Source organism: Ambystoma mexicanum, chromosome 3q, assembly GCF_040938575.1.
Source record: "Ambystoma mexicanum isolate Mex_15411 chromosome 3q, UKY_AmexF1_1, whole genome shotgun sequence".
Classification (NCBI taxonomy): domain Eukaryota; kingdom Metazoa; phylum Chordata; class Amphibia; order Caudata; family Ambystomatidae; genus Ambystoma; species Ambystoma mexicanum.
Window position 1 is genome coordinate 589,584,125 of NC_090926.1, and position 25,787 is coordinate 589,609,911.

Below are 25,787 nucleotides of genomic sequence, written 5' to 3' on the forward strand. Positions count from 1 at the left end.
AAACCTAAATTCAACAGACTAGACAGTTTGACTCCTTCAATATAGAAGGTAACACCATCAGGGTTTTCAAGGATGTGAAAACACTTGGCATCTACATCTGGCATCTACATCGACTCGGCTCTAACGTTATCAAGACTAATCTATGAGACAGCCTCATCAACGGCATACACCTGCAAATTAATTACGGCCTGCAGACCGTTTCTAACCCCATCCAATTGTATCTCCATAGCCAGAGCTCTAGTACTTTTAAAACTAGACTGCTGCAACACACTCTACCTAGGAACCAACAGAACCTAAAAAAGATGCAAGTTATACAAAACAACGCCATTAGGTCAGCACTGAATATCCCTAGATCACAACACATTTCCGAATCTAGACGCAACCTGAATTGGCTATCGGTCAAGCAAAGGATTTCTTTCAAATCCTTGTCACTTACTCACAGTGTCTCGCGAATCTAGTGCTGAAATACTTGACCAATGACTTATCACATAACACTTCAGATCGCCCTACCAGATCTGCTCAGGCACATTGCATCAAAATCCCCAGGTTCAAGCTACAAAAGGCAGGAAGCAGTAGCTTTCCTCTCCTAGCAGCTAAATTGTGGAACTCCTTACCCATACCTTTAAGAACACCTTGCTACCTTCTATTCAGAAGAAATGTAAAAATGTTGCTCCTTCACAAGAGTTTTAGACACTTCCTGCTGATGCCTGTTCATTGGTTAAACCCTTTGTATTTCACTAAATGTATGTATCTGTTATTTGTCCATACATGCAAGAAATGTACACCTGTAAATATGTAACTGCTATTGTAAATTTGTAAATCGGAATTGTGTTTTTGTACAGTCTGTAGCTTATTTTTATGTAAGAAATGCACCCAGATACCTTCGGGCTGGGAGCGCTATACAAATAAACAAAATACAAATAATGGAAGTTATACCTCACAAGAAGGGGCGGGGCCAGCAAAGAAGAGCTTGAAAGGTTTCCGTAAACAGGCGGAGCCACTGAAAGTGAAGTACTAGGACGAGGAAGAAGGACGTAATGGTGACATGTAATACTAAGATGATGATGACACGTTGCTAGCCCCGTTTCTCTAATTAGAACTGGTCACTACATAAACAGTGCTGCTCTAAAACGTTACTCGAGATGGCCTTTGAATGTATCGGAATAAACATTCCCATTTTAATGATGGCAGCGCAGCTCACTGATGATAGTATATTAAAATAACAACTGTTGCGTGAATCAAATACATACTTATGCTCTAAAATGGCAATCCTCTAATGAACGCGGCAGTCCTACTTTGCATAGCCGTTGTTTTTGTAGTGTGTGAGTCCCTTTTTTATGTCTTCAGCCTTCACTGATCCTCCATGTGTCTTGCTGCGGGAAAATATTGACTGTACCCTGATGACTACGTTTCGTATCCGGGCGAGGTGCTGGGGGTGCAGGATGAGGATCTTGTTTACTACCCCGAGGGTCATGACAGGTTAGGAGAGCCCAACTACAAAACGAATATGCTTTTCTTGGGAAGAGGGAAAACCAACCGGGGAAGTTCCATGCCATGCAACAAACTGGGGCACATCAAATAAGTACAAAAACGTCTGGTGTATAAATAATGTGAGGGCGGCTACACAGGCGCGTACTTGCTAGAGGCGCTACAAGTGTTGTAATCCCAACGTGGTTGCGAGGGGGCGGTACTTTCTAAGTCATCTTGTGCACAAGTTTTGCCGTTCTAGTGCTATAATTGCAGTTTTTGTTTACACTGGAATGTTTTTATTCAAATTACTGGCAAAGCTATCAAGGTTCTATCATTTTTTTTCTTTTCCATTTTAAATTTAGCATTACAAATCCCAGAATGTATAGACAAAACCGGACTGGATAGCTTTCGCACACCGAACTGGGAAATTTGGGAAATGTGTGTGCTATGTGCTGGAAATGCTTATTGCGTGTAGTCCTACTTTTCCTTGCCACAATATATACTTTCAGGGTGCCAAACAACCTCCGTGACAAGCACCCACGTTTTAACACTCTTAAGCATATATACCCGCCTCCCCAATAAAAATGTCCCGTATGTGTATGTATCAAGGGCTCATTCAGCCCTCTCCCGGTAGGAGAGATGTGTCGTGTAACGAGAAAGATTAGAATTAGTCAAGAGTACTGCTAAGTAATAGGAATATATCTCCGCTCTACTTTTGGGAAATACCAAAAACTACACTGAATGCATCCATAAAATAAAACGCTAGGTACTCTGGCATTGCTCTCCAGTTTCCCATGTGCGAGTAGGTCATCCAGTCCTGTTTTGGCTTGGAATGGGTAACAACAAACTACAAGTTCTAGATTCCAAAGAGAAAAAAAGGGGACTGCGTGGCTTTGCTGGGTATAACCATGGGGAACATGAGAGTTGGGCTCTGAATGCTGCCAACACACCCCAAAACCAATTTATTCCAGGAAGTACCATTCATTACAAAACTCCCGTACCAACAGTGCCAGATCCCTGCCCATGCAAGTTCAAGCACTAGAGGCATGCCCATGCAAGTTAAAGCACTGGTGCCTAACAAAAGTATTTGGATCCGAACATGTAGTAGCATGACACATGTACTGAACTTGTGCTTCTGCCCACAATGGCGACATTCCTCCAATCCTGGGGTCTGCAACACAACCTGTGGCTCTCAGATGTTTTTATTGTGACTTCTAAGATCCCTCATCATGGCTATGCTGCCTAGGACTGATGAAAGTTGCTGTACAAAGTATCTGGTTGCAGACACCTACTGTGGCTGATCCCACCTGGATCGACTCTGGCAGAGGCATGCTTGCTGCAGAATATGGAAAGAAAATGATCTGTTGGTGGGAACCGACACTGAGTTATGCTCTACTGAAGTTGTGATGGAGATTTTCTGACTGTATGGAAGTTAATATGCTGTCTAAATGTGTTAGGACTCTCCATTTATTGTTTAGGTTATGCTATCGTTTTTTTGGTGATCTGGGATTCGGCAAAAATAATGAAAGTGCAATATTTTCGCTGGTGGCTACTAGAAACATTGTTTTTCATGTGACATATTTGATGTCGGTGGAGTCCACTTCCCTCGAAGGGAGGATGCTGCAAAGTCCATAATACCAAGATAGGGTCCCATGGAGGATCCCTTGTGTAGACAATGGGACTTGCCAGAGAAATAAAGTAACCTGGCTGCTAAATGCCTAAGTGGCCACCCACTGTGCCCTCAGGGTGGATAACACTAAACCTGGCCCCCAGCCCTCCTGGAGGAATTGCATACCCATAGAGATAGAGCAAAGACGAGCCTGGGTAGAATTCTATCATACCAGTGTGCACAGTGCCGGTCATGCATTTTGAGGGTAGCCAGCCTCCTAGAGTTCTGAACTGCCAGGGCTACCTGAGGGGCAATACCCTGCCTCTGCCACCCCTGTCTTTCAGCTACCAAACTTCCCATGACACGTTGTCTACCTGCCCATTTGGAAATCGAATGAAAAGACAGGAATCTCAAGAGAAGCAATACTAGAGCTACTGTGACTACACCAGAAATAGAAATCATGACCTCCTTGGACAGACCAGAGCCAGGGGGATAACTTCGGTGGTCAAGATCCTGGTTTTTATCACCACGTTCTACACCCATGGAAGAGGTGGGTAAGCAAATAGTAACCGCTTTGGCCACATACCCTATGTGGCATCCACCTGCTGTCTGACCTGGGAGGAAATGGGGCATAAACTGGGAGTTCTGTGGAGAGGCAAATCGTCTATGAGAAGAGTGGCAGACTTTCTACCGATAAATATGAATATCTTTGGTCGTAGCTCCCAGATCAAGAAAAGGAACACAGTGCTCAGACAGTCTGCGTGCACGTTGTTCTTCTGCCCATTTGATATGAACCGTTTTATGTAATAGCAGGATGTGCTCTTGCCAAGTCCCTATCTTGGCAGCCAATTGTATTAATGACTGGGAGAGGAACCCCCTGCTTGTTGATATATGCCGTTGTAGATGTTTTGACGGTTACTGTTTAACCCTCAATCATGTGGGCAAAGAACCCTGGATATGGCTGTCAGTTCCCTTGAGTTGGAGGCGTTGCCTTCCTCCTGAACCTGCCGTTTTTCCTGGTGCTGTAGCTCTCCCAGCATCGTACCCCATCCCATACCACTGGAGTCTGTGGTATTCATGATTGGCAAAGGCTTTTGCAATGGGAACCTTTTCAAGAGATTGCTCCCTTCCAACCACCATCACCACTTGCTCTCCAAACCTGGGTTGATCGGAATATGGGCTTCAAAGTTGTAAAAATCCGGAGTCAGATGTTTGTGTAAGATAATGAGTAGTGGGTGCATGTGAAACCTTGCCTGGGGCGCCATGGAGGTAAAGTCTGCCATTGTCCTTGGATCTGCAGCATCTTCCTGGCTGAGGCAGAGTGTTGCCATAGTAGATGTTTTAGCACCAACTGAAGTCTCGTACCCCAGTTTTTCTGTATTACCGTGGCATAGAAAACAAAGTCCACACAACGAATTTGGAAGTGCAACAAGACAGTCAGTTTATTACATTTTCCTACAATACAGTAACCTGCATCATGTCCCTGTCTACATTTTCTTTTTAAAAAGCTCCCCTGTGTACAATCAGCGCCTTTTGTAAGCCATCAACAGGGCTGGCAACAGACCTCTTAACATATAACTAATTTGACCTTGAATTATTGATACAGTCCTGGGAAGATGCCAATTCTCGCTTAAGAGTGCGTACTGTATCACCATTGAGGGCCACTTGCTGCTTTCACAGTCATAAAGCACTCTGGGTGGTTCCATCTCCGAATGGGAGAGCGTGGAATTGGAAATGCATCCCCACTGAAGCAAACCTCAGAACCCTCTCATGTGCTCACCTGAAGGGAAAGTGAAAGTGGGCGTCCTGTAGGTCATGGGAAAAATCTTCTGTAGGCTTTCCATCTTAAAATATTGCATGTGGATGCAGGTCGTTGAGCCTCTTCAAGTCCTGTGCTAGCCTGAATTTGCAGTTCTGCTTCGGCACCAGAAAGATAATTTGGTAAAAGCTCTGACCCCTATTCTTGGGGAGTATCACAATCGCCTCCTTCATAATTCCTTCAACCCATGATATCTCTCCTTGTTTTTGACTTGGGAAGAGGCATTTGAATTGTGCCGAAAGGTGCAGTGGAAGATGTAAATTGTACCCCATCTTGACTGTCTTGTTCATCCAAGTATTGCAAAACAGCCTTTCCCATGCTTCTGAGAACTACCAGAGCCTAGCACCACCCATTTGATGTCAGGACGTCTGCATCTTTTCTGGAGATAATTTCTTACTCTGATTGCAAGGAAACCATGTCTCCTCTTTATTGCGAGATTGTTTAAATCCTCCCTTGGATGAAGTACGGGTAGATGCATGCTTTCTTAGCCATACTTCTCTGACTTGGCTTTGGTGTCTGGCCGTCGGCTTAAACTATTGGCATGTTTATCTGCTTTTAAATCGCTATGAATTTTCACCTCTTGCCCTCAAAACTGATCCTCATTGCTGTGGCTGCCTGATGCATCTTGAAATGCTTTTGTCTCTTATGTGCAGGTGTCTGTACCCTGACTGATTTAACTGTTTCCATTGTCATTGCTCGTGCCTTGATCCTGTCATATGCTAGGCCAGACAATAATTCTACTTGTGATTTCGTATCCGGCAAGATTGGGGCACAATCCGTACATTCTTCAATGGCCTTTTTTAGTCTTTTGAAGCAGTCAATTTAATTTCCACAGCTAGATGTAGGTGTTGGGCATAGGTTTTAGCATACAAAGTCAGGTGTGCTTCTGAATATGCTTTTTTCATAGCTGAGTGGCATGGCATGTCTTGTTCACCTGGTCCCGTATTGCTTCATCTTCTAGGGCCTGGTCCCGTATTGCTTCCTCTTCTAGGGCCATGCAGCTTCCCAGTAGGCTGTGGAGGATGATATCAGTATAACTGTCTGTGGTAGGCTATGCTTGTCTCCTTTAAATTTAGCTATGCAACCTCTATATCTGATATCAGTGGGAGCCCGATATTTACTGTACGTTTAAATTGTCTTGGTGGAGGTCCTCTTCAAAGCTTGCCCACCTGGGGCTTTTTGCTACAACCCCATGTAGTCGGGCACCTTTCCTAGTACTTCACTCAGTGCCTTTTTAATCAAAATATCTCCCACCTGGATCTCCTTTCTCCTGAGATTCTTCAGTTCCTGAGAATGATCGGGAGGTGGACGACGGGAGGTGGACGAGTGGCTGCAAGAAGATATAGATTGTACTGTTAAGCGGCTTCACTTCAACACTACAGCTAAGTCAATGCCTAGTCTGGGATGCTGCGGGAAACCCTTATTGATATATTTTTAGGTCCAGTTCATGTACTCTGGATGACAACCCTTATATAACACCACTCTCTTAGAACCCCCCTGACCCCACTGAGCCAAGAAGTAGGTCTGTGTTGCAAATTTGAGAAATATAACAATATATATCTATCACACTTTTATAATAAATTAATATTGGATATCACACTTAAAATATGACAGTGATCAACAATGGATAATGGTCTACTGGTAAACTGATTTGGTTACTTAGAAGTAGTATAGAGGATGAGGTAGCTGAAATGCTTTATGGTTTCAAGGAAATGCAAGGTGGAATAAATGCAGTACAGAAAATAAACTGATATGGTTTCACAAGAGATAATATGTTCACTTTTCCCCTGGTGGCAATTCACCCCCCCCCATATGCAATGCAAGGAGATGGAAGTAACACACACAGTCTTCGGGAATACAATCAAATACAATACGGAATTCAGTTCCCCCCCCCAGCAAGCTTAGACAACAGGTATGCTTTTTAAAACACAGGCAAGAGTGCTTTGTAATGTGGTGGCAAGGAAGTGAAAAATGCTAAAATTGCTTTTAATTCCCTATAGGAGGTTCAGGGTGAGTGGCAGACACTTTAAATCAGTTCAGGTCAGCCCTAACAATGGTTCAGGGATGGTTATTAGGTTGCAAACGAAGTTTAGCAGTTCAGGCAAAAGCGGCTATCTTTTTACAGATGACGAAATCAGGCCAAATCGCGGTAAATTTTGCGAGTGCGTAAATCGGGATTGCTGTAGAAGTATAAGGAGTAGGAAGTCGGGTCTAGGCACGAAATCTCGTTCCTAGGACAAACGGTTCCAGAGATACGGACGATTTAATAAGGTAGTTTTTCGGATTTGAAATTTTAAAGCTCAGAATGACAGATTTCAGTTTTAAAGATGACAGAATGACACGATTCTAGGAGGCAGTTCTAATAGGCTAAAATAGTTGGAATTAGATTATTTTAACTAAGAGAGTGGTTCTGCACAGTTCTGCTAGGTACTCACAATATAAATTTGAAATAGGCCTCGTCACGGATCTGGTCAACACGTCCAGCGGCGGTTCTCTCTGCTCGGCAGGTCAATCAGGCACCGGTTCTGCTCACAGCAATCTGGGTCTGGTCTGCGGTTCCGGCAAAAGTTCTTGGCAAAGAATTCAAACAGCTCGCCCGGCTGTTGAATAGTTTGGTTAGGTTTGCTGGATTCTGAAGGCCTGCTGAGAATACTTTTGCTTGCAGTGGGCCTTCTAGGTTCAAAGTTCTGTAGTCTATGGGTCCCTGGTTCTGGTCTCTGTCTGGATGGGATGTCGGCCGTCAAAATGCTCCGCAGAAATGGAAAATGAATGTCTCGACCTGTCCCAGCAGTCTCTTTTTATGTGTTTTGGAAGTGGGTGTGTGCGTGGCATAACTGAGCCTGCCCCTCTCTACTTGTCATTGGCCCAATTCTCCCCTCTCCCATGATTGGGGGAAGGAAATGGATTGTCATCATGATGAGGTCTGTTTATGGGTCAGAGGATCTTCCCCTGGTCAATTTGCCCACAAATCTATATTTGATTCAAATACATATTTCCCAGATACACAGTTTGTTGAAATTACATGTACACATTATATATTCCTTATGGTCCATGCTTGTCTGCCTCTGATCTTCCTGGAGGCTTGCATTCAAAAATGACAACATTTTGCGCTTTTTGACTGGTTTACCAATATCGGACATTTACCAAAAATTACACAAATGTGCGCAAGGAGTATGGACATTAATTGATGAAGTGTCAGATTTTTAACATGCAGACATTTGGAGTGAGACCCTATTTTCCGCTAGCAACCCCCCAGAATACACCACAGGGTCCTAACGCCTCTTAAAACGTGCACAGAAAAATCCCAAGAATAATGATATTATTTATATAATTTTGACCAGTCCGCACTTTGAGTTATCTATCTTTTTAAAATCATGCCCTGGTCAAAAAGGGGTGTGGCTTCCCACATCACATGGTGGAATAACTGGTTTATCCACTTCCCCAAAGCTCAGCTTGCTAGCAGAGGCACTGCTCCTCCCAGTTTCCCCCAAGAGGAAGCCACTTTATGACCCCCCCCAATATAACATTTGCCTGAGCCCAGGACAGGGCTTTGTTCAACCTCCTGCAGGTGCCCCTCCCCTAATCTAATCAGAGAGGTGTCATCTCCTTTTGGTGGGGAAGCAGGATGCAGCTAGGCCTGGGAAGAGTGGCTGAGCAGGTTTCTCCTGTCGGGGGTAGTTGTCAGGCAGAATTCAGCTAAATGTCACTTTAGTTCCCAGTTTAAATCAAACTTACAATTTTTACATATACATTAAATAATTACTTCCTTCAAGTCATTTCAGAATATAGTTTTACATTGTATCCACCTCTTAGCAAGTCTTTCCTTGGCCTGGGTTGGGTTCCTCTGTTCAGTTTTACACAAAAGTCTGGTGGTTTTAAAACGCCGGCTTTCTGATAGGGGTGGGTACCGGTATTGCATCAATTTTTGGGATCTGTCTTGAATTACCGCATTTCAATAGAGTGGTCCTTTGCTTGATAGTATAGGACCCTTGCTTAACATTGATTTGATGGCATCCTTACAGTAGAGTGGTGATGTGGAACCCCCACAAGAAGGTTGTATCTTTGGAGTGGTCTTGTGCCAACTGCGCAGTTCTCCTGGATTCTGGCGTGAATGTGGGCGGCGATAGCTCATCCCCACATCTACCCAGTCTATTGATTCAGCGTGGGTCAAAACCCTTCACAGTACCATTTTACCCTTTTTTGTTCAATGTTTGCTTCCTTCTTTTAGTGTTTTCTTGAAACGATGCACCAACTCCTTATCTGACGAAGAGTGTGAGGTTTTTTCTTCCTCTGAACACTTCCCTTCTTCTGTCTCACCTTAGATGATTATGATGATAAAGAAGAAAAGGCAGAGGTGGAATCGGAGCACACGTCTGCTTTTCTCTAAGAGCTTTCTCAAGCTCATCTTAGAACAGATACAGCATGGTCTCCTTGCCGGGAATGTAATAACGTTGCTGGGTTCCCATCCTTGCCCTGTTCTCTGGTTGCTGGGCAACCGCATATGTGCTTATACTGCCAGATATCCTCATCCAAGATTGCCACCTCATGGAGAAGACCCCCAACCCCCTCTTGATTTGCAGCTGCTTGCACTGCAGTCTTTTGAAGACAATATAAATGTATCGACCTCAAGAGCTTCCTCAGCCCTTTTTAATTTACACAATTCATACATAGTTAAGCCCTCTGGATCTGCCTTATGCTAGGACCACTGCAGCAAGAATCATGGCAGCTTCTATTTTAAAGAGCAGAAATGCTTTGATGTATTAAAGTGTCACACAGGCATGCAATTATAACATTGAAATGGAAAAGAAATCAACAAAGTAATTGTAATGGGCGTTAGGAATTCACTTAAGGCAGAATACTTCTATTTCTGACCATTGTCACTTGGAAAAACACATTGGTTATTTAAATTGACATTTTCTCAGCAATGAAGGTGAGAAACCAACCTCCTTTCCTATTCCACTTTAAGGAGTAAAAAAACCTTATTCATGATTTTCTTTATGTACGCTATGGTTCTCACAGGTCAATCAGTCCATCCAAATATGGAAGATATGTTTTATACCAACCTCACAAACCCAGATATACTTTTCTCCTGCCAAAACCCAGGATAATGTGAAAACTCAGGGTAATAATGAATCATTTGTAACTTGTAGACAAATGTATGCCCTGTGCAATTGCAAATTGTATGGCAATCTTTTTAAAACATACTTTCACAAAGTTTAATTTACAGCCCCAGTCTGCCTTCAAACACTCGATTTGCAAACAAGGCTCGCAAAAATACTTCTCTTTCTGCATTGGATTTAATACATTTTTGGGACATTTGTCTAAATAGTCTGGGATCATTTTACTTTTGGTTTGTCTTTCAAAGGCACAGGACCGGTAGGAACATCGATCGGCTTCTGGCACCACTACCAGATACCCTTTGTTTCAGTCTGCCAATCTGCAACCCAAATCCCTCTCAAGTAGTCTGGTTCTCTCTTGCAAACGGATTTTGGATTTATTCCCACCTGGAAAAAAGCCCTATCAAGGAGATTTTTCAACAGAAACCTTGAGTTGGAATCTCAGATCTGCTTTCCTCTTCTGGGATGTGCTCTTTTGCTATTCTGCTTTTCCAAAAACTATACTCTATGTGTTTGAGTTTGAATATCCAGCAATCCCCACCCAACTCCACCCATGCAGCATCATTTGATACAGCATTTTGTGCTGGACACAGACTCTGATCGGTTCGATTCATTTACTCACACCCCCAAATGCTCTCCTCCTTGCTTTCAGAGTGACATTGAATTCTCTTTGTCAAATGGGAATGTGTTGGCTATGAGGTAGCCCTCCCATCAGGAATGTGAAATCAAAATTGGACTGCAATATTTATTTTCCTTCTAATTCCCTTTACTGAACATGTTATTGCATAGAATTACAGGGTTTGGAACTGCTGGGAACTGAGAGATATTTAGCTTTTGCTCCTACCCCAGGAGCTACGCTTGGCTTCCAGATTGGGGTGGTAAATCATAGCGAACACATGCCTTACAAACATTCATGTGGGACATTACAGTTGAGTGTTTGCGAATGTAAATAAATAAGAATTAGAACATATCTAAGACACATTTAAATATAATGGGTCAGGCATAATAGGTAGAAAGTTGGTGTCCATCTCATGTTGAAGTTAGATTTGCATTGCGCTGTGTACGCGCTACTGGTTCCTAGAGCAGTAGCTCCTGCCTACTGGGTGATGCCTGACACCCGGGGGCTGGTTTTAGCTCCTGCTCTTCAAATTTTAATTTCAAACTCTGGAATTATATATTCATATTTGCTAGAATATTGTGAACCTGGAGACGTTTGTCTTTCTCACTGCATGCATAACAGAGTTCTTAAAGTATGCAAATGTATGTGTTGGGTTAGGAACGATACCACTGCAAATCTGTTTCACGAACGCTCATTTATGGGTTTCACATCTTATCGACTCCCAGGAGCTCCCCCCTCTACGTTCTTCTTTCCTTTCTTCCAAACGCACTCTCTTACTCCTTCTCCCTTCATTCTAGATCCCGAAGCTGTTTTCCTTCGCTTCAAATGATTCTCTAGATAACCTTGAGCTCCTGGGTACATTATACACTCTTAAACATAAACACAACAGAACACACTTCCCACCTTTCTTTTCCATTAAATATTTAAATATATATATATATATATATATTTCATTCCCTTACAGCGATTTTACTCTTGTTCCACACCTTACCATCATCTGTAACTACAGCATCCTTTGGCAGGCGACCACAATTCTGGGACCCACAAATCTCCTACCTCCTTTGATACATCCTCCCTCCACTTTTACATATACAGTTTTCCCTAACTTTACATCGAGATCTCTGACACACTTTACTATATCATATCGCTTCTTTACTCTGTTCATCCTGCCTTCTCACCACCGCCCGATCCCATTCAACATATTTGGCAAAGCCCATCCATGGTGGACACATCACAGTACACGATTTCCACCTCTAAGTACTTCAAGGGGAACAAGTCCTGTGGTAGAGTGAGGAGCATGTATGGCATTAACTTATTCTCCACTTATTCCTCCAAATTTCTCTCATTTGTAACAGCCATTCTAACTGAGCCCATGAGGGTCCTATTGGATCTTTCAAGCGCACCATTGGTCTGTGGGTGATGGAACAAGGTTTTCCCAGAGTGTACTCCAATTTGTTTTAAATAAGCCCCCATTTCATTCAAGGTTAACTGTACCCCATTGTCTGTTAACAAATCAGCAGGGAACCCCTGCCTCTGAAATGTATAATCAAAAAATGTTGACTGCCTTGGTATCAGCTTCACATACCGTCAAAATCGCAACACATTTTAGGTATAAATCCATGAGCACAATTCTATACTTCTTCCTACCTCGTACATCATGCCAAGGTCCCAATATGCAAGGCATTTCTGGTAGGCCTAGAGAAGTCAAAGGTTTACTCTTGTCTTTAGTGTTTTGGCACTATCCTTGAAATCCTCGTACATCCGCCCCAAACCTTCCACCTCTCCATCCTTACCCGACCACCAGTAGTCTTCTCTAAACCTAAGTGCCTTTCATGACAGATATCTAAGATCTTTCCTCTTACTCCCTGTGGCGGTATCTCTTTGTTCTTTTTTTTACCAGGTAATTTTCTTCCAATCTCAACGTCTCTGATTCTTTGATATGGCCTAAAATCTTCCTGGTATTCATACCCTCTCCAACCATTACTCGCCATCTCTTTAAGTGAACTCAGATTCACATCTTCTAATTCTGCTGCATTCCACTTTCCCGCTGGCTTCGACCACTTTGGAATACCTGCTGCAGTTTATCTATGTCTGCCTCTCCTTCATTCTCTCCCTTAATATCAGCATCACACCCTGACAGGTAATCTCCTACGATATTCTATTTTACTGATATATGTTAAGACATTATGCCATGACCTTTTGTCACCCACTTCAATATCCTGCAAGATGAACCTTGCAGACATGTGTTGCTAAAACTACCCAGTAATGGTTTATGGTCTGTTCTTACGATAAATCTCAGACCCCACAAAAATTACTTAAACTTGCATATTACTTGGACAATACTTAGTGCTTCTTTCTCTATCACCAAATAATTTTCCTCTGCATCCCTCAAGGTGCGGGAAGCACAGGCAATCACTCTCTTTACTCCCCCCTTCTCTTGTAGAAGTACAGCTCCTAATTCCTTGTCACTAACATCTGTCCTTACTATGCAGTTGTCTTCCAAATCAAAATATGACCGAGCAGGAGCTTTCCCAAAACATCCTTGATGTCTTTAAATTCTTCCTCACACGCTTCTGACTATTCATACTTCACACCTGCCTTGCATAACTTTCATCTGCAAAACGAGGTATGCATTTGGAGTAATATTCCACCAATCCAAGAAAGGGCATGTTTCCCTGTTTGTCTCAGGGTATTTCGCTGCCTATTATTGCATCTACTAGTTCCTTCCTAACCCTGTGACGATTCACTACGTGTCTTCACTTCTCCCCAGGAGGGAGCCCCTTCTGTTCCCTGCAAAATCTGTTCCAACGGCAGCGGTATAAAGACTTTGTTGCTGGCCTCCTTGCCGAAAGCAACACCTCCATAACATCATCAGGGAGGTCCCAATCCTTGTACCTCAGCCTTTCAGAAGCCAAGCGTGAAGGTTGAGGGTTTTGATGTCTGGATGGAGAACCTGACCTCCCTTCTGTGAGAGTAGGTTCCTTCTCATGAGGCTAGGGAGGTGAGGCTGCTACCCAATATTCCCCACAGGGGTGGTTTAGTGGTTTAATGCAGGAGGACCTGTTGGGGGGAGTGGGGGGGTGGGGGGGATTCCTGTACTGTAGAAGAGTACGGCCACCTGGGGGATGGGCGACACAACACCCCCCTCCGACCCCCTGACTGATACATCCATGTGCTATTCTGCGAAGAAGTGGCCCCAAGGAGCCATGAAGAGTCATCCATGGAACAGGAGGAAACGTTTTAGTGTTCCGCAGGGAAGTGGTCACCTAACCAACATAAACATAGACAAAGGACTCAGTGAACGAGAGAATAGTCCTGGATGCAGGCCGGCCGAGAAGGAGAGCAGCACAGGAGATAGTTCATCCTGGGAAAAGCAAGGAATGGGAAGCTGGTTGGGGAAGTGGCTGGGGGCTGAGAAGCAGTGGTGCGACCTTGGAAAGGTGGACCATGCAGCAAATTCAGGCCTTCAAGTTGGCACCATTAAGGGCTATCTCGCAGCGCTATCCATCTTTAAGCGTACTGTGGAAGAACCATCCTATTTCAAATTACCCTTGGTAATACAGTTTCTAAAGGGGTTAACCAATGTTTATCCCCCAAGACCATTCCAAGTTCCCCTATGGGATTTAAACTTAGTACTAACTTTCCTGATGGGTACACCTTTCGAACCTCTCCATTCTTGTTCGTTAAGATTCCTTACCCTTAAGACTGTTTTATTAATAGCACTTACATCTGCTAGAAGGGTGAGCGAATTACAAGCTCTTTCTTGTAAACCCCCTCATACAATATTTCACAAAGACAAAGTTGTCCTGCAAGTGAAGCCTAATTTCCTCCCAAAGATGGTTTCTGAATTCCATATCACTCAGAAGATTACCCTACCATCTTTCTATCCTCCTCCTCACCCGGGGAAAGAGGAAGAGAGGTTACACAGGCTAGACCCTAGGAGGGCTTTAAGTTTTTACATTAGTAGACTAGCCAGGATAAGACAAGCAGACCAGCTGTTTGTAGGTTACACAGGTCACAAGCTGGGGTTACCAATAACTAAGCAGACCATTTCCAGATGGATCATTCTAGCCATTCTGGAATGTTATAAACTGGCAGGGAAAGAGCCCCCTCAAAACCTTAGGGCTCATTCGACCAGAGGTATTGCAGCTTCATCGGCCCTCAAAAGAGGCGTGCCGGTTAAAGACATATGTGCGGCCGCTACATGGTCGTCTGTCCATACCTTTTCACGTTTTTACAATCTGGATTCCTCCTCCAGTCAAGAGACTAGGTTTGGAAGGGCTGTACTGCATTCTATTCATCAATAGAAGACAGCGTGAAGTCAGTACTCCCTCCTCCGACAATAGAATACTGCTATGGGAGCCTATCTAAGATGAGGAATACGTCGGAGGACACAATCCCTTCGAAGAACAAGTTACTTCTTACCTTGTAACGTTCTTTCGATGGGATGTTCCTCCGACGTATTCCTCATCGACCCTCCCATCCATCCCTGCAGTTCTACTTCCCTTGTTGTTGCAGCTTACGCTCCTTCAGGGTGATTAGTTAGTCCAGAAAGTATTATTGTGGGCTACAAAACGGAACTGAGCAACGGACGCTGCGCGCGGCCTTTATAGGCGGGATGACGTCGACGTCGATACGGCGGCTGTCGAGGGACATCGACTCGGAGGACGTCGACGCGCAGCGCCCTCTAGAGAAAAATTTTTTCCGAGGCCAGCAGAGCTAGAAGGAGATATCTAAGATGAGGAATACGTCGGAGGAACATCCCATCGAAAGAACGTTACAAGGTAAGAAGTAACTTGTTCTTCTTCAAGAAGATTCAGACTTATTCTTCGAAGATGTCATCTTAATTCGATGGCTTCTTCATTCGAACCATCGACCCCTCGGTCCGGCTTCAAAAAGTGTTGTGACTGTGGGAAGAAAATGTCGTTGACGGATCCTCACAGGATCTGTTTGTGGTGCCTGGGATCGGAACACGAAACACAGCTCTCCAGCTAAGTAGGAGGAATTCCGTAAGAAAATGCTTAGCGTCTTTGAGAAAAAGCGGCCTCGACCCCCTCGGAGACGTCTAAAGGTGATACCCCAGGTGAAAGACCCAAAAAATCAAAACGCCGCGACTCATTGCACCCGGCAAGAGAAACTACCCGAGAGCGTCATGAACCCTTGTGTAAAGGCAGTAAGACCGCGCTGTCGACGCCGTCGTCGATGGTTTCTTCGACTCCTAAATCTGCGTCATCAACGCCGTTGTCGAAGGGCCCTCCGATGCATAAATCTGTTGTGTTGACGCCGTATTCGACGCCACTGTCGACTCCGATAAAAAGACAGACCTACAACTGTCACTACATCTCAGACAGTAGAGGTGCCGAGGACCTCGACCATGACGTCGAGAATGCCATCGACTATTTCGACGGCACAGAGTAGGATTCCGATCTTCAACGCCCTTTTCGAGTTTGTCGAAACCTGTGACTTCCACATCGACAACCTCGACGTTTTCCCAACCAGTGACAACAAATTTGGCTCTTTCTGCTCTAGAAATGGGTTTTAAACCACATCCTATGTCTGACTAGGTCTGACTATTTTTGAGTCTTGTCCTCAATATATGAGGAAGGTGAGGATTCTGACCATGATGGACCTTTTGGTTTACAGAGGACCACTACACCCATACCAGAGGAATTTATCTCTGAAGAGAACAGGTTAAAGGACCTTCAAGACTCCTTACATGAGGCAAGTGGTTTTAGATACATCTCCAGAAGTAGAGTTTGCTACATGAGGCAAGTGGTTTTAGATACATCTCCAGAAGTAGAGTTTGCTAAACCATACTCTGGGGAACATGCTGAAACTTCTTATAGGGTTCTGTTGGCTAGAATAATTGAATTCATGGGGTGATCTACACCTACACCCTCTTTTCAGCAGGATGACCTTACTGATATTTTAGATAAAGGTCCAGAGGAGGATCCTGTTGTCCCTTTCATTCTGCTCTGCAAAGGAAAATTTCTGCAAATTGGGAAACTCCTGAAGTTATCCCTGCAGTTAACAAGAGACTGTCTGCTAAATACAGGGTATCTCCTACAGATCCTGAATATTTGAGCAAACATCCAACTCCAGAGAGTTTGGTTGTACAAGCAGCAACTTCATCAAACAGTAGATCTGCATACCCTACTATTCCACAGGACAGGGATGATAAAAGATTTGATTTTCAGCATGTAGCATGGCACTTAAATCTATTAACGCCACTTGCACGCTTGCAGGATTCAGCCATACACTTTGGGAGTGTGCTTCATCAGCGGCTGACTGTCTCCCAGAAGGAGAAGAAAGGGAAGCATTTTTAAACATCATCAAGGATGGAAAAGATGCAATGTGCGAGTCCCTTCAAACAGGCATTGATTCTGCTGACAGTATCAGCAGGGCCATGGCAGCAAGTACCACAATCCGCAGATTTGCGTGGTTGCAGAAGTCTTGTTTTGCACCAGATGTACAAGCTAGACTTTTGAATATGCCCTTTGATGGCACTTCTTTGTTTGGTAAGTAGGCTGATGACAGCCTGGAGAGATTACAAACATCCAAGGCAGCAGCAAAATCTCTTGGGGCTGCAATCCGACAGACTTCGAATCGCCCCTCAGGAACCTCCTGGAGGGGTAGGTCCTTTCACTTTTACTCTACATTCGGAAAAGGGAGAGGACAGCCCGCTCAAAGGGGCCAGAAACGGCAGCAGGTGCCACTTTACCCTCGGCATCTGCGTCAGCCGCTACAAAACCCCTCGGAGGTCTCCCCTCACAAGACACCAGTAGGGGGCAGGTTAACTCAACATTGGCAGAATGGCAGGCTATTACGTCAGATGCTTGGGAATTGGAGACAGTTGCCCAAGGTTACTGTCTGCCCTTCCTACACACCCCTCAGTCATTCCCTTGGACAACTCTTTGAAGTTTCCAGATCCGCTCCTTATGCAGGAGATTATAGACCTGCTAGAGAAGGGTGCAGGCGAGTTCACTCTAATTCTGAATGCAAAAGGCTCTATTTGCATCACTCTTTGCTCTGAACGGCCAAAGTAAGGCCATTGCTGCCATTAAGGTACACGAGGTACCTAATCATTTAAAGATGGCCGCCCGCGCGATGTTTGCTGCCCTTTCTGCCTAACCAGCCTTCCAGTAGCCAGCTGATTGGCTTACTGGCCTATCTTCACTCCCATTGGCTTCTGGCAGGCGAAGCCGGCCCACTCCCTCCAAGGCACACGGAGGCAAGGCTGCTACCTGTTTCGAGCCTGTTTGGAGCCGTGACTGCCGTCTGCCAGACCCCCTGGCCCTCTTCATACAAGGTACATCTCCACCACCACCCCCAGCCGCTGCTCTGCCATAACGGTCTAACTTTGCCCCATTGTACGTATGAGCGACCGCTTTCACAAAGAACTGCTGGTCTATGCAATAACTATCTGCTCTGACCATGCCTCCAGCCCGAGTACTGTCATCCCTCTCTTATTCATCCACCCCACTGCCCAAATGTGCGTGCACAGTCCAACCCACCATCACTTCCAGTGACTAACTAGACTCCGAGCACATTGTTGTTTTTGCTTTGCTTCCCCATTTATGGCTCACTGTGAATGTATCTGCCGTTCATACCTATGCATGCCCTCATGTCTGAAATGATGTCTACTGTGTGATTTACATAGACATATACTGCATATTGTATTGCACACCTGTAGCTAACTGAACGTGCCCATTTTTGCATTGCATTTGCCTCCATTGACTACTGCCTATGAGTAAATACACCTGCACTGATCCCACATTGACTCTGCTATTGCCCTAGCACCCTAACCTAACTGCGCCACCTAAACCATGGCGTTGCTTTCACTGTATCATAGCTAAACTATGTTAAGCATCTGGTTTATCTTGCCTTATGGCACCCAACTAGTGCCCACTACTCATCAACATTATCACATTATGTATTCCACCTAATGTGTCTCACTATACTCAATTGCTGCATCAACACATTCCACCCAAAGGTATAATTTCGAATCTAGGTGCTATGTTCTCTCAAACTTAGGAATTACGCCTTTGCATCTTAGCCATTGCATTACACCATCGCGTTTGTGCTCAGCATTGACTAGCCTAGATGTGTCCTGCGCCTAAAATTGCATTTAGCCTATCTGTGCTTTGCACTGACGAGTCTAGATATGTGCCCTGTGCCTATAATTGCATTTAGCCTATCTGTGTTTTTCATTGACTAGCCTAGATGTGCCATGTGCCTATAATTGCATTTAGCCTATCTGTGTTTTGCATTGACTAGCCTAGATGTGCCCTGTGCCTATAATTGCATTTAGCCTACCTGTTTTTCATTGACTAGCCTAGATGTGCCCTGTGCCTATAATTGCATTTAGCCTATGTGTTTTGCATTGACTAGCCTAGATGTACCTTGTGCCTATAATTGCATTTAACCTACCTGTGTTTTTCATTGACTAGCCTAGATGTGCCATGTGCCTATAATTGCATTTAGCCTATCTGTGTTTTGCATTGACTAGCCTAGATGTGCCCTGTGCCTATAATTGCATTTAGCCTACCTGTTTTTCATTGACTAGCCTAGATGTGCCCTGTGCCTATAATTGCATTTAGCCTATGTGTTTTGCATTGACTAGCCTAGATGTACCTTGTGCCTATAATTGCATTTAACCTACCTGTGTTTTTCATTGACTAGCCTAGATGTGCCATGTGCCTATAATTGCATTTAGCCTATATGTGTTTTGTATTGACTAGCCTAGATGTGATCCAGCTACAACTAGCATCTCTTAGGTATAGTACAGAAATCCCACCACTCCTTCATCTACACTGAATTTAATCACTTAGATGTTAGTATGACCTTCAGCATAGTTTAACTATGACTTCTACCTACTTAACTAAACTAGCCCAAACGGTACTACTTACCTGTGCCATCATAATTATTATGGCCACTGCCATCTTAACAAACCCCCCCCCCCCCAAGGATAGAAACCTGAGACTTGGGTCTAGACTGTCCCCTATTTACAAACCTTATAGAAACCTACCCAACAACGCAAATAATCAAACTATTACCTGGACGAAGAAGCCCTCTTCCATATTAACGCAAACCACCAATACCACTGACCAAACTCCCCCCCACCCCAAATATGACACCGCCCGAGATACCTGTTCTCACAAAATATTGCCAACTGCCAACCCTGACAGTACTCTAATGCTAACAGGGGCCCTCATAAACTCTAGATCAGTAGTAGCCCATGCTACTGAAATTGCAGACATTTTAAACAATGATAATCTTGATTTACTGGCCATAACTGAGACCTGGCTACACAAGGCCGCAGGACCAACTCTCATGTTAGCAGTACCTGACAACTACCAAATCATTAGAGCGGACCGGCCTAATGCCAGAGGCGGTGGCTTAGCCATCATCTTCAAAACAACTCACCCCATTAGGCTTGCCACCCCAGCTCCCTTCATATCCTGTGAAGTACTTACTGCCAAATTGCCCCTCTCCAACAACCGTACTCTAACTATCCACTTGATATATAGACCCCCTGGGCCCCTAGGCACCTTCGAAGATGACCTAAACCGCCTTCTAGCCAACAACACTAAAAATTAGTCTCAAACATTACTGTTGGGAGACTTCAATCTAGGCTTTAATGATACTGACAACAAACATGCTGAATCTATTGCAACCCTACTAAACGATTACGGCCTCACACAAAAAGTCCTCTCACCAACGCATATCACTGACTGGGTATCCGAACTAAACTGCAATCTCAGCATCACCGATATTGTCCCACAATCATGGACAGATCATCACTTAATAAACTTCTCTGCCGCATTAGACATCCTGAGCCCCAAGCCTAATAACATGGCACCACCTCTTCCCACCAGAAGTAAGAAGGATATTACTACTGAAAAACTCATCCCCCTTCTCCTCCCTGCCATCTCCGGAATGGAAAATAACCCTGATGCATTGGTAAATACCTTCAACAATGCTATGACTAAGGCACTGGACATGATTGCTCCTGTCAAACTGCGGAAAGCTAGGCAAGTAGCGCACCTGAATGCCTGGTTCACCCCCCAACTTAAATCCTTAAGATCACAAAAAAGGAAACTCCAATCTACTTGGCGCCACTCCCCCTCTGAAAATAACAAAAACAACCTAACAGAATTTGCAAAAATGTACAAAATAGAAATAACTAAAGCCAAATAGAATACCTTCAATGATAGGATTGTGAAAGCCAAATCTAATACTAAAGAATTATTCTCCATCCTCCGCGAACTAGAATCCCCAATCCAGCTGGTAGACAATGCCCCAAAGGATAAAGTATGGTGTACTAATATACAAAATGCCCTATCTAATAAAATTTCATGATTACAATGTACAATTGCTAAAACAAAAGGCCTCATTACCACTCACAGACCAACAAACTAGTCTTTCTATAAGGGTACCAACAAACTAGTCAACCCCAGGTGCCTACGACAACCACACCCTTTAGATTCAAGACTATCTCCATTACTGAAACAGAAAACATAATACTCTCCCTCAAACCTTCTAAGTGTAAAGGCGACATGTGCCCAGCACAGATAATAAAGGATGCAGCGAGAGACCTCACCCCGTTTATCTCCAAGTTGATAAATTCCTCATTTAAAACTAACACAGTACCAGCCAACCTTAAAGAATCTTGGGTTCTACCATTATTAAAAAAACAAACTCTGGACCCCTCTATCCCCACCAACTACAGACCCATCACCACTGTGCCATTTATTCTTAAAATCTTAGATAGAGCTGCTTACATACAAATTCAGGATTATCTGGAAGCCAACCACTTACTTGGCTCACGACAGTCGGGCTTCCACCCTCTCCATGGCACTGAAACAGCGCTGCTAGACCTTAAGACTCAAATAGAAGAATTAAAGGACAATGAAAAAATAGCTTTGCTACTCCTAATGGACTTGTCGGCAGCGTTTGACTTGGTGGGCCATGCAGTGTTATGCAACCACCTCCAATCGGCCGCCAACTTCACCAATGATGCTACAACTTGGGTCCAATCCTTCTTGGTCAACCGGACCATGAGTCTTCTCTACTTCAGCCTATGCCGACCCTATCAAAATAACATGCGGGGTCCCACAAGGTTCCTGCGTATCCCCTACTATGTATAATATCTTCACCAAGCCTTTGTTTGACAAGTTGGATAGAATGGCTGTCACCTACACTAATTATGCAGATGACACACAGATCCTCATACCCCTTTCGGGCAACTTTGAGGCAGACTCAGCCCGGGTGAACAAAATATACATCCTCATTCAGGCATGGATGGCATCCTATGGCCTCTGCCTGAATGACGAAAAAAAACGGGGTTACTAATCTTAGGCTCTGAAGTCAATATCCAAAAACTCAGCCCAAACTACACATCCTTCAACATTGATAACAACCCTATCAAGGTGATGTCTGTAGTTAAAACTTTAGGATTCTATTTGGACTCCTCTCTTACTCTCAAAAAGCAAGTCAATTCCCTTGCCTCATCCACAAGGTACACCTGCAAACTTATCAGAGCCTCCAGACCTTAACTCTCGAGAGCGAGCTGTACCATACTAGCCAATGCTCTTATTATGTCAGGATTAGATTACTGCAATGCCCTGTACTCAGGAGACAATAAATATATTACAGACAAAATTCAAAGACTGCAGAATAACGCACTGAACATCCCCTACAGAGAGCATATTACCAAATTCAGGAAAGAGGTTAACTGGCTGAAAATAACGGACAGAATTCTCCTCAAAACAGCATCCCTCACCTCCAGATGCCTGAATAACTTAGCACCTCCATACCTAATGGATAAAATCACTAGAACAGCTACCCACCCTACGAGATCCGCCAACTCATTTATGTTGGAGGTTCCTAGGTTCAAACGCTCGACAGCAGGAGGAACCAGCTTCCCTGTTAAAGCTGCACAATTCTGGAACAAACTACCCGTCGACCTCAGACTAGTACAACCCTACCCTAAATTCAGACACAAGATACTTAATTGGCTACACACTAATGACACCTAACTGAAGAACTACACCTCCACCTCTCCAGCCCCTACACGATCCTTTGTTTCCACCAGACCACACCATAGCTTGGTTAACTTTGCACGTAGTGTATATGTAGGCGTGTTTATATTGACACTCTTGATAATGTTTCCTTGACCTACCAAGACCACTGTTTTGTATTTAATGTATCTTTTACCTTGTACCTGCCTCCCATTGCAATCACTGCTCTATGTATTGCTACCTTTGCACTGTAACTAAGTTTTAAGATTTCTTGTTTCTGTTGTGCCCGTCTACCTAAGGGCTTGGTGCGCATTACCAAACAAATAAATAAACAAACAAACATACATAGAGCCGGTACCCGTAGCTGAGAGGTACAGGGTTGGTGTTCCCCCTACTTCCTAGTACCAAAGAAGAACGGAGGACTGCGACCCATCTTGGACTTGCGAGAATTGAACAAATTCCTCAGGTAAGACAAGTTCAAGATGGTAACTCTTTCTCAGATCCTCCAGGCCCTCCAGCTTCAGGACTGGTTGGTATCTCTAGACCTTCAGGATGCTTATTGCCATGTGCCAATCCATCTCAAACACAGGAAATACCTGAGGTTCGCAATTGGCAACTCTCACTATCAATTTCGAGTTCTGCCATTTGGGCTGACCTCCGCCCGAGGGTCTTCACCAAGCTAATATCGGTAGTGGCGGCAAGTCTAAGGAGGGAAGGGATCATGTCTACCCCTACCTGGACGATTGGTTGATCAGAGCGGTATCTTCAGAACAAGCTCAGATTCAGATAGATTATGTCTGCCACTTCATTCACAAGCTGGGCTTCTCCCTCAACCTAAAGAAGTCACAGATGATACCATCACAGAGACTCCTGTTCATTGGTGCGGTCCTGGACACTACCCTGGGGAAAGCCTCACCATCAGAGGTGAGGGCTCAAGATATTATGCAGATGGTCAAAAAGTTTCAAAATGCCCAACGTCTTCCAGCCTTTGACTTTTTGAGGTTGGTAGGCCTCATGGCATCCTGCATCTTCCTAGTGCCAGAGGCTCGCCTGAGAATGAGATCCCTCCAGTGGGCACTAAGAACCCAATGGTTGCAATTCTCAGGAAGAATGTTAGATCTCCTTCAAGTCCCGGACAGAGTGGCTCGAAACCTTCAGTGGTGCGCCTGTCGGGAGAACATTTTGAAAGGAGAACAGTTTTGGCAACCAAGGCCGGAGAGAACAGTAGACACGGATGCCTCACTCACGGGGTGGGGATCCCATGCCAACAACATGACCATCAGCGGTCGTTGGTCTCCATCGGAGTCCAGACTACAAATCAACCTTTTGAAGCTGAGAGCAATCAGACTAGCGCTGAAAGCTTTTCTGCCATCTGTACAGGGGAAAAATGTCTTGATAATGACGGACAGCACAGTGGCCATGCACTAGCTCAACGAAAGAGGAGGCTTAGGGTCATTGCCACTGTGCAGAGAGGCAATGAAGCTCTGGTTTTGGGCAATTCAGGAAGGAATCTCTCTTTCGGCAGTTCACCTAGCCGGAGAGAAAAACTTGACGGTGGACGCTCTGAGCAGGCAGAGCACAGTCTCCCACGAGTGGGAGCTAGCTCAGGAAGTCCTTCAAGAGATATTCGGTCTTTGGGGAACCCCTCAAGGGGATCTGTTCGCCACCAGCATCAACAGAAAGTACGATCAGTTCTGTTCAAGGGAATTTCCCCTGAGAGGAGCTCTAGGGGACGCGTTCATAGTAGACTGAGAGTTTCCACTTCTGTACGTGTTTCCTCCAGTCCCTGTCATTCCTCAAGTAATCAGGAGGTTGAGAAAGTTCAGGAAAACCATGATCCTAATTGCCCCGGATTGGGCCAGGAGGACGTGGTACCCGGACCTTCTGGACATGTCCGTATGCCCTCCAATATGTCTTCCAGAAAGAAAGGATCTTCTCTCGCAAGAGGAAGGTCGGGTACTCCATCCAGAGGTCAAGACACTCAACCTTCACGTATGGTTTCTGAGAGGTTGAGATACAAGGATTGGGATCTTCCGGATGACGTAATGGAAGTCTTGCTTTCGGCCAGAAGACCAGCAACAAAATCTTTGTACAGATGTCGCTGGAACAGGTTTAGTAACTGGTGCAAAGATAAGGATGTGGACCCTTTTCAATGTGGCACTCCAATGGTGCTCTTTTCTGTTACATCTAGCTAATCTGGGGCTCCAGATAGGAACAATAAAAGATACCTTGCTGCGCTGTCCATTTTCAAGCGCACCTCGGAAGAGGTTTCATATTTCAAAATAACATTAATCATTCAATTCTTAAAAGGGCTTACTAACGTATACACTCCTTTTCATGTCCCAACTTGGGATTTAAATTTAGTGCTAACATTTTTGACTTGCATACCTTTTGAGCCTCTGCACTCATGTCTATTGAGGCTACTAACACTAAAGAATGTCCTTCTTGTGGCCCTATCATCAGCCCGCAGGGTTAGTGAACTTCACGCAAACCACCATATACAGATTTTTATAAGGATAAGGTAGTCCTTAAGGTTAAACCTTCCTTTTTACCAAAGGTAGTTTCAGACTTCCATTTGTCACAAAAAATAATACTACCAACATTTTATCCTCCTCCTCATTTGGGCAAGGAAGAGGAGAGACTGCACAGACTAGATCCCAAGAGGGCTCTTAGTTTTTACATCTCAAGGATGTCTAAATTACGACAAGATGACCAACTGTTTGTGGGTTATACTGGTCATAAACTGGGCTTATCAGTAACAAAACAGACCATATCCTGCTGAATCATTTTGGCCATAATTGGCTACAGATTGGCGGGAAAAGACCCACCAGATGGGCTTCGAGCCCATTCTACAAGGGGAATGGCTACTTCTGCGGCTCTAAAGAGGGGAGTTCCGGCAGCAGATATTTGTTCAGCTGCAACTTGGAAAACAATGCATACTTTTATCAAGCATTACTGCTTGGATACTGCCTTCTCCAATGAGGGGTTATTTGCCAAGGCAGTTCTGCATTCTGTCCATGAAAACTGTAATTAGTACGCCCACCTCCAAAATTGCCACTGCTATGGGAGTCTATCGTAAAATGAGGAATACGTGGGAGGACACAATCCATTCGAAGAACAAGTTACTTAC

At 44.4% G+C, this 25,787-nt stretch overlaps 1 protein-coding gene across 2 annotated transcripts in view; it reads left to right on the forward strand.

Moving 5' to 3' along the window:
• The first annotated feature begins 1,345 nt into the window (after positions 1–1,345).
• Positions 1,346–25,787, forward strand: part of XPNPEP3 (X-prolyl aminopeptidase 3) — a 653,628-nt gene continuing 629,186 nt past the window's right edge. For both annotated transcript variants that reach the window (XM_069654420.1, XM_069654421.1), the window contains exon 1: positions 1,346–1,479. In XM_069654420.1, the coding sequence (XP_069510521.1) occupies positions 1,401–1,479 (79 nt within the window). In that variant the 5' untranslated portion in view covers positions 1,346–1,400. The remainder of the gene's footprint in view (positions 1,480–25,787) is intronic.